Source organism: Archocentrus centrarchus, chromosome 17 (assembly GCF_007364275.1).
Source record: "Archocentrus centrarchus isolate MPI-CPG fArcCen1 chromosome 17, fArcCen1, whole genome shotgun sequence".
NCBI lineage: Eukaryota > Metazoa > Chordata > Actinopteri > Cichliformes > Cichlidae > Archocentrus > Archocentrus centrarchus.
In genome coordinates, this window is record NC_044362.1 from 11,598,555 (window position 1) to 11,610,921 (window position 12,367).

Sequence of the window (12,367 nt, forward strand, 5' to 3'; positions counted from 1 at the left end):
ATTGTAAGACCTGATTTGAATTGGACTAAAACTAAACATTTTCAGACTTATAAAAACTAAGTTGAAACAAACAAACCCACTCTGGAGTCTAACTGAAACTAATTTAAATTGAAAAGTAAAATTCAATTTAAAAAAATCAAATTAATAAAAATACAAAACTATGATAACTTTGCCCTGGACCCTGTGAGTCAGCAAGAGCCTGTGTCATTCACAAAATCAGCGATTAGAAGTGTGTTATAAAAGATAAAAGCCCATCACACAGATCATAGGGGTTATTAACAGGTTAAGTTCCTAAAGGGAGTATTTGTGCATATAATAACCAGTCCATTTACCATGTATTATATGGTAAATGGACTGGGCCCAGGAATCAGAGTAAGTTCAACATAGGGAATTCTTCTTCTTTCAGCTGCTCCTGTTAGAGGGCACCACAGTAGATCATCTCCTTCCATCTCACCCTGTCCCTAGCATCTTCTTCTGTCATACCAACCCTCTGCATGTCCATAAACCTTGACTGAAGTCTTCCTCTTTTCCTCCATTCCTGGCAGCTCCATAGTCAACATCCTTTGTCCAATATATCCACTATCACTCCTCTGTACATGTTCAAACCATCTTTAAAAAAAACAGCTTTGCGTCTCTAACTTCAAACTGATACACTCATTTCAAATCCTGTCCGTCCCGGTCACTCCCTGTGAAAATCTTAGCATCTTCAACTATGCCACCTCCAACTCGGCCTCTTGTCTTTTTGTCAGCACCATTTCTCCAAACCCTATTGAATTAAGTTGGATAAAATAAATAAATAGTAAAAAAAAAAAAAAAAAAAAAAAAAGCACATTATGTGAAATGTAAAATTATTCCACTCCTCACAGTGTTAAGAGGAATGAATGAAAGTCTAAACATCTACAGTATTGTTAGCTGAGGTTTCATGAAGGTGGAAGATTGTGTGACGCATTCAAAAACTTCAGACCTTGTTGCGAGATTTTTTTTTCTCATTCATTTTGTAGTATTTTTATAGGTGTATTTTTATGATATTTTCAGAGTCTGCTCATTTATTCTGTCACACTCTGGTTCTCACTCAAAAAGGCATCAACTTCAAAGAATCGGGACAACTTGCAATTATAGCTTGCCACTGGCTTTAATAATGGAATTAATATGCCAGTATTATCTGCCTGGTTTATCTCAGTTACCAAACAACAGACCCTCCAGACCAAGCAGATAGATTTGGGTGGTGTGGGTTATACTGGAGATCGGGATGTGATTTGAGAAACACTTCCATTTGTCAGCCTGTTCCAAATGCTTATCATTACTGGTATTTTTTCCTGACAGCTTCTCAATGATGTCAACCTCATGCAGTGCAGCTGCTGCACAGCTGAATTAGACTGTCTTTTCTTGTTTCTAGATAATGTTATGAGGTAATAAACCATGCTGATTGCCTTTATAAGAGAATCAGTAAGGAATCTAAATAATAGCAGACCTGAACCCTTGACCCCTGCAGAGTGAGGGGACCTGGTAGCACTTTGGGTTTTGGCATAGTTTGGGTCCACTTGTCCTCTCAGATGGAAAGGTCACATTTCTTTTCTGATTCTACCTACAGACGTAAACATAGTATATAATTAATGTGTTAGGGTTGGTTTTCAGGTGGCTCGTTGGTCTAGGGGTATGATTCTCGCTTTGGGTGCGAGAGGTCCCGGGTTCAAATCCCGGACGAGCCCAGTATTTTCCTACCATGAATCACAATTATTTTTTTTTCCACAGCACGCAATAGTTTCTTAAGGACGTGTATTACGTTGAATTATTAGTTTTAACAAAAGGTTTATAGAAATAGACATCAATTATTGAGTCGTTTTCTAAAAATACGCTAAGCTCGCAAGCGTCCTAACACTCAGCATTATACTGATCTCTTGTGGATTTCTGGCAGTACTGCGGGCAGGTGTTTTGCTGTTTTTGATATTCTAAATAGATTCCTGGTCAAAAGACAATAGTCAAAAAATAAATAAATAAAAGTAGTTCCTTTTCCTCGCTCATCTGTTATATATTATGAGTCTGTGTCACCTGCCCACCTGCCTCTAATCATTCTGTAGCCTACATACTCTAGTGGCACAGAGGGACCATTAAAAATCTGCTCTCTTGATACCTTTCTGTCTTCATCCAGTAAGGGCTTATCAGAGCCTTCCATTGTGACAGCATCTCTGCCCTCCTCCCTCTAATGTAACTCAGGAAAGCCTCTGCTCAGCCTCTTTCCCCTTCTGTAACAGCGAGCATATCATCGCTACAGAAGCTACATTATTTCTATTGTTTCCACAAGCCTCCTTGTGGCAGCACGCTCTGACATTTGTATTGGCTTCATAAGATGAGGCATCTAAGTTTTTATATATTTTATGTGCCTGTTTCCTGTACCCAACCTGACAACATGGCAAAGGACTCCTGTTCAGCTTTGGATAAGAATTAAAGTTCCCGTGTGAGAGAGCAAACAAGAGAGATCCATGTAAAGAACCACAGCAATGTCTCTGCTTCTTTTCTTTGTTTCTTCAGTCCAAAAGAAACTTCTTAGCAGAATTTCAAACAAACAGGGACACAAATTCTTCTCTAATTTATGTATTTATTTTTGTCAAATTTAAAGTAGAAGATGAATACAGAGTAACATGCAGTTAGTAAACATGTTTTACATTTTTATTCAGTCTTCTTTTAGACATTTTAAACCAGGCAAACACTTCCAGCCTCTGGTTCAGTTCTCGCCTCCAACCATCACCACACCCGTTTAACCAGTGTGTCATTTAAAGTAAGCAGCTGCCTGCTTAGCCGGCACCTTTCACTTTTCAAGCAGCACTTAATTTACTGCAGGACATTTTAAATCTCTTGCCTCCGTGGCACTGAGTCGCTGACAAATGCCTGGTTGCAAATGTATCTCATTGACTGCTGACTGGGTTGTATTATGAGCTGGCTGATAGGGGCTGCCACAGTAATGTGGCCCTCAGGTTTATCCTCAGATGTTGGAGGAAGTGTATTAATTTAGTTTAGATGGGGCCTTATGAAAGCGTACTGGCAGGCAGACACGAGCCGATCCCCTTCCCCCCCTTCTCTCTCTCTGTCGACCTCGGATTGAAGCTATCTGCCACAGAGCCGAAGCATATTCTACCATCAATGTGTCAGGGGAAAGCTATTAAAACCGCTTTACTTTTCCTAAGTATCATGAGAATAAGCACAAGATTTAGTGAAATCCTCCCCGGAGCACTGAAAATCTTGAGGATTTTCCCGCTGAAACGTTTCCTAATGGGCTGCTCAGAAGTGTCAGAAACTCTTGTTAAACTCGAATGGTTCGGGATTTCAGTGTATTTATTTGCAGCTGAAATGGCAAAATTTTAAGTCTGAGTGCATCAGAGCTTTCCACATCATCAGATGGAAATGCATTCACCAGTGGAAAAAAAAACAGAACCCTAAGGTGGACTCAGTGTAGGTTACCCTTTCTCAAACACTGTCAGTACACCCTCAGATCATGGACAGTGATGTGCAGCTAAGCACAACAGATCGATGTGGTCAACCACTTGGGCCATTTTCATATCAGGATCTTTATCTGCTTCTAAGACCTTCACTGAAATCTTATAAATAAGCTCAAAATTTTAATTAAAAAAAAAACAAAACAGGAGAGAAACTATTTTTTTCAATAAATCATTATTTTTTCACTCTTCTGCTGAGTTTGTCTGTTGATATATGTGATGACTGAGGTTACAGGTGTACATCATCAGGAAGTCTCACGACAAGCTCAACATTTTGATTTATTACACAAACTTTCCCCATGTAACTTTTTTAATAGGTATGTAACTGTTCTTAAAAATTAAGATTGCCATTTAAATTTTATTCTGGTTGTGGATATATTTGGATATATTTTAAATATTGCTGATTGTACAGTACGCTTTTTGGTTAAATTCAAGTGCTCATCAGTCACTTCAGATATTATCACTTGTGCCTTGTTTTCATGATCTTTTCTTTATCACATGTAGGCAGTGTAGAACTCTAACTTCACGATGTCAGGCAGAAGCCAAATATTCTAACTGTTGAAATGACGCCATTGCTTATTACTTATCATGCATAAAACCTTTAAGGTGAGTGTTTACCTGCTCCTGATCGGCATTAGCAAGACAGTCTGAAAATGATTTTATATTATCTGCCTTTTTGTTTACAGTGAACAAGGCATCACTCTAGACTGCCCTATTTTTACTAACGGAGTGATAGTCATTTACTCAGCAACCCACTACACTCATGGTGTCACAGCTTTTGTAACATTAAGGTTAAAAAAAAAAACCCTCAGCCTTAGGAACTGACATGCAAATAAAATCAGCGGGGGTGGGGTGATTATTTGATCCCCTGATGAATTTGTAAGTTTGCTCTCTTATAAAGAAATGAACAGTCTCTATTTTTTATGGCAGTTTCATTTTAATGAAGAGAGACAGAATAGCAACAGAAAATCCAGAAAAACACATTACATAAAAGTTATAAATTGATTTGCATGTCATTGAGTGAACTAAGTATTTGATACACACGCAAAACATGACTTAGTTCCAACAAGGGTGGAGAAACCTTTGTTGGAAAGCACAGCAGTAAGATGTTTCTTGTAGCTGGTCACCAGGTTTCCACACATCTCAGGAGGGATTTTGCCCATTTCTCTTTACAGAAACTCTAAATCATTTAGGTTTCCTGGCTTCTGCTTGGCAACTTGAAGCTTCAGCTCCCTCTACAGATTTTCTAGGACTGAGGTCTGGAGACTGGCTAGGTAGATTCATGTCCTTCTTCTTTAGCCACTCCTTTGTTGCCTTGGTGGTATGTTGTGGGTCAGTGTCATGCTGGAAGACCCATCCACAACCCATCTTCGGTGTTCTTGCTGAGTGAAGGTACACGGCCCATCCACTGGCCTCTCAATGTTGTGAAGTCATCCTGTACCCTTAGCAGAAAAACAGCTCCAAAACATGTTTACATCTCCATGCTTGACTGTGGGGATGGTGTTCTTCACCACTCAGCATTTCTCTTCCTCCAAATACGGCGGACTGAGTTGATGCCAAAGAGCTCGATTTTGGTTTTATCTGACTATGACACTTTCACCCAAGCCTTCTCTGAATCATTTAGATGGTCACTGGCAAACTTAGGACAGGCCATATATGTGCTTTCTTGATGTAAGATTTCAATCCATCATGGCGTAGTGTGTTACCAGTGGTGTTCTTGGTAACTGCAGTCTCAACTGCCTTCAGATCATTAACAAGCTCCTATCATGGAGCTTTGGGATGAGCCACTACCTTTCTCATGATCATCCTCACCCCATAAGGCAAGATCTTGCACAGAGCTCCAGACTGCGGATGATTGATGGTCATTATATATTTCTTCCATTTCTAAATAATCGCACCAACAGCTGTTACCTTCTCACCAAGCTTCTTGCTGATGGTCTCGCAGCCCATTCCAGCCTTGTGCAATTTTGTCCCTGATGTCCTTTGACAGCTCTTTGGTCTTGCCCATGGTGGTGGAGAGGTTGGAATGGAAGAAACAGATTCTGTGAGCAGTTGTCCATAATGAGTTGACATCAGGAATATCTGTATCTTTATCAGGTACACATTGCTATTACCAGCATGGACTGCATGTTTGTTGGCTGCACATCCATGATGTAAATCTCCTGTTCCACCTATTGGATTGAGATCTGATCATTTTAGTACAATGAACTCATTGTCATGTTCAGTAAACCAATTTGAGATGATTTGAGTTTTGTGACATGGTGTGTTATCCTGCTGAAATATTGCCCACACCATTACACCACCACCACCAGCCTGAACTATTGATACAGGCAGGATGGAGCCATGTTTTCATGTTGTTTACTCCAAATTCTGACCCTAATGTCTGAATGTCACAGCAGAAATTGAGACTCATCAAACAAGACAACATTGTTCTAATCCTCTAATGTCCAATTTTGGTGAGCCAGTGTGAATTGTAGCCTCAGTTTCCGTTCTTATCTGACAGGAGTGGCACCCGGTGTGGTCTTCTGCTGCTGTAGCCCATCTGCTTCAAGGTTGGATGTGTTGTGCATTCAGAGATTCTCTTCTGCATATCTTGGTGGTAACTAGTGGTTATTTGAGTTACTGTTGTCTTCCTGTCAGCTCAAAGCAGTCTGGCCATTCTCCTCTGACCTCTGACCTCAACGAGGCATTTGCGCCTCAAAAACTGCCGCTCACAGGATATTTTCACTTTTTTTGGATCATTCTCTGTAAACCATAGAGATGGTTGTGCAAGAAAATGCAAGTAGATCAGCAGTTTCTGAAATACTCACACCAGCCTGTTTCAAAGTCACTTAAATCGCCTTTCTTCCACTCAGTTTGAACAGGCTGTCTTGATCATGTCTACATGCCTAAATCATTGAGTTGCTGCCATGTGACTGGGTGATTACATATTTGCAATTCCAAGCAGTTCAAGAGGTATACCTAATAAATTGTCCAGTGAGTGAATATTCATGTTAAATAAATATGTTAAAGTAAACTGGGAAAAAAAACAATACAGCACATCATAGCATGATATTTAAAGATATCCCCCATGAAGGATGTTAAATAAATTTAAGTAACAGTTTTTCTCCAGTCATATGTTATAGGCTCCTATATCTACCTTTTATATCATTAAGAAAATGATCTCATTGTTTCATTTCCTATCATCAGCTTAAAGGAGCCATTGTTTGTAAGCTATTAGCTTTACCCAGTCAGCAAATTCAGGTCATGCCGTGCTCTTACAAGAACAAAGTATAATTGTAGCTGCAAGCCCTGTCAGTACCAGACCAAATTCTGCTAAATACTCCTAGTAGCAGCTTTGGTCTACCTCCCAATAGACAAGATTGGGCAGTAGTAAGTTTGTAGTAAGGATTTTCAAGCCATTGGTGCAATTTTCTGCAATGATCTTAAGAGGGTACCTTCTTCTAAACTATGATTAATTGGTTAAAATAGGTTCATTTTCTCTTATTGGACTAATCAATTCAGCTGACGTCCAACTGACTCTCACTTAAAACAGTGAATATGAAGTGGGGCTTTATTTTAACAATGCACCATGGTATGATCCATCCAGAAAGTAATCAGCTCTAAGGGACAGTCTTGAGGAGCTTCCATTAAACCCAATCTCATGCTGGAACATCAGTGAACAATATACCTGTCAAACTCATCAGTCTTTCATTTAACAAAAAAGCTATTTCATTAGATTAAGAGTTATGTAATTAGTAATCAGGTCTGCCAATAAATATGCAGTCAATTAATGTGGTAAATTAGCAGAAACAGTTTTCCCCTCAACATTAACTTGACTTAATAGATTCTTTTCTTGCCAGACGCTGGCACGCTCCCCGGCTCGAGTGCCCGGCCTGCCTCTCTGTGTCGTCTTTCATTTCCTTTTCACCCCCAGGTCTTTCTGTACCTGTCAATTTCTTTCTACAGTGTGACTCCTTAATCCACCTGAGTGCATAGAGGACAGTTTTGACATAAGAAGAAAAGATAGACTCCTAAGGAGAGGACCAGTATCTTTAGAGCCTTGGGGATAACCGGATTACGACAGCCATTTTGTGCTGCTGGCAGTTTTTCTTATAACCCATTTTTTCCCCCCACATCATCTCTCCAGAGTTGAAATGCTGCCCTTTCTTAGAAGTCACTCCAAACACTGACACACACAACACATGTTTTTTTTTTCCCCAACTAAAACAACAGGGAGCTTTGCACAGGATAAAAAAAAAAAAAGACAAATACCAGTGACAAAGATAATTTCTCCACGCTGCCCTTCATGCAGTCTACCTCGCACGTTGCTGTTCTCAGACTGTCAAAAACCCTCTAAAACGTGGTCCCTCTGTGGAAGCAATAATTGTCTCTGTGTGGCAGTGGGTGCCTCCTGCGTGCGAGGGCCCGTCTGAACCTACCGCACAGGAGATAACAGCACAGCTATGAGGAGACAGATCAGCTGTCTGACCCCTGCTGCCAATCACTTTATCCCTCCAGCCCGTCTGCTGTGGGGGAACCCAGAGAAAAAAAAGCTCCCTGAAAACGTCTTATCATCTCCACCACTGATGCGTTGCGCCCTACTGGATCTTTTATGTCCATTTATTTTGCCTTTGAAGAGGCCTGCGGTGCCTTTGATTGTGGGAGGTAAATGAAATAAAGGCCCCCTTCTTGCTGGTTCCCTGATATGTGAGTTTATCGCTGCAACCAAAACCTAAACCCTGAGCTTCAACTGACCACCACAGGCCTGTTCACAGACAAACACGTCATGCTTCTGTTGTGGATACAATCCTTTTTGCAGAAGTCATTTTGGGTGCCTTTAAGGTGGGCTGGAAGCTTTCACTTAGACACCCAGTTATAAGTTGTGGAAAAGAGCCTATGCAGTCTATATATTCTACACACTAACCCACTATTACTACATTGAATAAAAGGTAATAATAAATTATATGTACATAAACTACATATAGTTTATAGTTAAGTTACTGCCCAGTTTCTAACAATGTCATTTCAATAACAGATGAGAAAGCTGAAGCATAAATGTGATCAGATAAGGTATAGTAATTATTAAACCTGTAACAATCAATGGAGTCACCCAGTGCCTGTGAATTACAGCTCTGATTAATATTGATCCCATAGAGTACGAAGGAGGGAGAGATGGGCCACTCATGCACATATTGATATATAATAAACCTGCATTGTGTCATGGGATAGAATTTAAATGAGGATTGTAAAAAGTAAGAGTAAAAACGGATTTTGCAGCAAACGTGGAAGCAAGTTTGGAGAGAACAGAGGCCCGCTGGGTGGCTTTGCAGAAAAAGGAGGGTGAAAGTTTGAGAGTTTTCACAAAAATGTATTTTCTTAAGGCTGGACCACGTCACGAGAGCAGCTGTCCGAACTGTCAGTTTCATCTGTGCCGGAGGTCTGATCATTGTCAGTTTTACAGCCTACTTACCGATAAAGACATTACCCCTGGCATGCAAAAGTCGGACGTTAAGGCAAAGAGGCAAAAAGCCACGCTGACAGGTTTCTTTCTAATAACCATCTGGCTGAATATGGAAATTAAACTCAAATTGATGAAATAGCACTTATTTATAAGTCATCTCAGGCTGATCATTATATGGTTTGGAAATGTATTGTTGTTGTATTCCTTACTAAAGACAGGAGAAGCTCCAACTAAGACCTGCGGGCTTTCCCATTTAATTTTTGTTTAATGCAGGGTCATATTTAAAGAGACGGGCCGTCTGAGTTTGAGGGAAATCTGAATTTTTGCAGCTTGAGAGGAGTTACATGTTGTAATTCAGTCCTTTAGGCTGATAGCACTGTTTTTAGACACAGTATTTTTTTACACTATACATTTAAAATCAATAGGAGCTGGTTAAACATGGATTGTATGTAAGTACGCAGGAATGCATGGAATAAACAGTAAAAAAGTAAAAAGAGGACAAAGAGTAGAAATAGAAAAAAACAACAGCTACAAAAATGTAATTTAAAAAATGTGTAATATAAAATTATAATGCACATAAAAACAACAACAAATAACAAAAAAGACAAAATAAAATAAAGAGAGATTTCACAGGATCTACATGGCTCCTCGGGCAAGAACCGATGTGGTACTAATTGTGAGGCAGTTTTCCCTAAAAATAGTGTACAGTTTCAATAAAGCTGTCAGAATAAACAATCAAATGTCTAACTATGTTGAAAAAAAAATCCGGGTCGGGTTGTGAGTAAGGGGTAGCTGACTTCCTTTTTTTCAAAGGAGGACAGGCTCTATTGTGCACATGAGGTATTTAGAGCCACCGGCAGCTGTAGTGCAAAACCTTTCAAACCACTCATACAAATCCTTTTAGTTTCTAGTTTTCTGCAGTTCAGTTTCTTCCCTGGTTTTCATGCCTGTGCTTGTCTCAGTAGAGATTTGAAGAGACTAAAAACTGTTGGAGAGGGAAAAGAGGGGTGTCCCTCAAATGTTGTAGGCCTTTACAGTCAGTTTTTGTGAGGGGATTACAGTGCTCTCTCTCATTCCCATTGGCTTGGCCCGCCGTGACAGCGGTGTGATGATGAGTAGGATGACATGCCCTGCATCATCCATAACAAGCTTCCTCTTGGTTCCATCTGACTCCCATTCAAACGCCGAGGCTTTTGCTTTATGAAGTTTTCAGCTCCACTTTGTGCGAATGCTTCAGTCAATTTGGACTTAGTGTTTTCTTAAAATATTTCTCTGGCTATCCCCGAGAGTTCTTCGCACTTTTCCTTTTAGGCACCAGAGAAGCATGAGCTTTTTGGAGGACTAAGTTCATTTAAAGTACGGTCAGTAAGTGCTTTAATTAATGTGTCAGTACCTGCGATGGCAAAACCTTTAGATCACATCAAGAGACCTATGAACGCCTTCATGGTTTGGTCCAGAGGCCAGAGGAGAAAGATGGCCCGCGAAAACCCGAAGATGCACAACTCTGAAATCAGTAAGAGACTCGGCGCGGAGTGGAAAATGCTCCCTGATTCTGAGAAGCGTCCCTACATCGACGAGGCCAAGAGACTGCGAGCCCAGCACATGAAGGAGCACCCGGACTACAAGTACAGACCCCGGCGCAAACCCAAGAGTCTCCTGAAGAGGGACCGTTTCGTTTTCCCGTTGCCGTCTTTACTGGGGGACGCAGCGGAACACTTGAAGGGATTTTCCATCGACTCTTTTCTCGTTCCCGGGGATAAAGCCAGAGCTCTACTGGCTCCCGCCTCCTCCGCTTCCTCATTCTCCCTCCTGGAGCCGGTGGCACATTTCAGCACCGGAGCTGTCCAGCGAATGGCGGACATACCGCACGCACTGACCGCAGGCGCTGTGCCCTACAACGCGCACACTTTTGGATACCAGACTGGAGGTTTTGGGGGTCTGCCTTGCCCCGGACAGCACACCCACACTCACCCATCACCTACCGGCCCGGGATACGTGATCCCGTGTAACTGTGGCGCCTGGTCTGCAGCTAGTTTACAGCCTCAGGTGGCGTATATTCTCTTTCCTGGAGGGATGACCAAGAGCGGAATGGACTCGTACACTTCATCCAACTCCAGTGTGTGACAGACTGGATACGCATAAAGACGCACGGGCAGGAGGGGGAAAGGAGCTCGTTTAGAGTCACACTTTCATCCTAAAATTATTAAGCAAAATTATTACATTTAAATATTAGTGTCACCGCAGATATTTCAATCATGGATTTACAAAAAACAAAACAAAACAAAAAAAGCAGTCCCTATATTACTTCTCATTCCATGTAAATACAGAAAAAAATATTTGAGGGGACTGTAATGATACTAAATTGTTACTCTTTTGCAAGAAAAACCTGCTCAGTTTAAATGCAGTGTACATACATAACACAGAATTGAAACTAGGATCAACACAACACAAAAGCTGAATTTATAGACCCCTCCCTTACCACGCTTACAGAAAAGTCAGATTTTGTGGTTTTGAGACATCTGTTCTTACATTTGGACGGTCGTTCCACGGAATACTTGTCGGGATCAGTAGGACTGTTTTCACTGATTTATTTATTTGTACTTTGGAGTGGGACTAATAAATGTTTTCAGAGGGGCTGCCTTATAATTGTATGTTGGATGCTGCTTGTAAAGAACTGCATTAAGACTGTGTAAACAATTTTACTTCATCACGTAAAGCAGCGGGTCAGTTGCTGTTTGATAAATAATATTAATGAGAAGCCGGTAATCATAGTTTATGTCACACATTAGTCGTAATAATGACTTCACTGTTACCATTGTGTTAAGCCTGGGGGGAAGTTTGCAGTGTGTTTGCATGACTGAACCGACTCATTTAAACCATCTCCTGATAAGCTGTTTTACAGACTTACACTGAAGACAAACAGATACTAACACATCACAGGCACTTCACAGCAACTGACAAACATTACAAAATTACATTTTCTAGTCCAGTCATGTTTGACTACTGCATGACTCTCTCGCTCTCCCTCTGTGTGTGTGTGTGTGTGTGTGTGTGTGTGTGTGTGTGTGTGTGTGTGTGTGTGTGTGTGTGTGTGTGTGTGTGTGTGTGTGTGTGTGTGTGTGTGTATGTGTGTGTGTGAGCGTGTGTGTGTGTGTGTGTGAGATGATAAGCGAATAATAGAAACTTATCTCATGCCCCGTTTGTTGACCAAGTGATAAGCAGAATCATGGAAATTGTATGAGGTACAGTTTGTTTCACTTCTGTAAAGCGAGAAAGAGAGCACAGAGTGAAAGCACAGAGTTTTAGTCTCGATGTACAACAGCTCATAACAAGTGTAATGTGTTTGGAAGTGTAACTTGAAAAATCATGCGTGTCTAAATATGTATTTGTTCACTAAATGCATCTTAAAGCAGGGAAACTGCAGCTGTATCTT

General features: G+C 40.8%; 1 protein-coding gene and 1 non-coding gene across 2 annotated transcripts; both read left to right on the top strand.

Annotated features, from left to right (window-relative positions):
- Window positions 1-1,637: 1,637 nt before the first annotated feature.
- trnap-ugg (transfer RNA proline (anticodon UGG)) lies at window positions 1,638-1,709 on the top strand. The gene has a single exon. It is a non-coding gene; the product is annotated as a tRNA-Pro (tRNA).
- An 8,623-nt stretch (window positions 1,710-10,332) lies between these two features.
- LOC115796308 (transcription factor Sox-14) lies at window positions 10,333-11,058 on the top strand. Its single transcript, XM_030752640.1, has one exon. It carries the CDS (start codon window positions 10,333-10,335, stop codon window positions 11,056-11,058), a length of 726 nt encoding a protein of 241 aa, XP_030608500.1.
- Window positions 11,059-12,367: the final 1,309 nt, after the last annotated feature.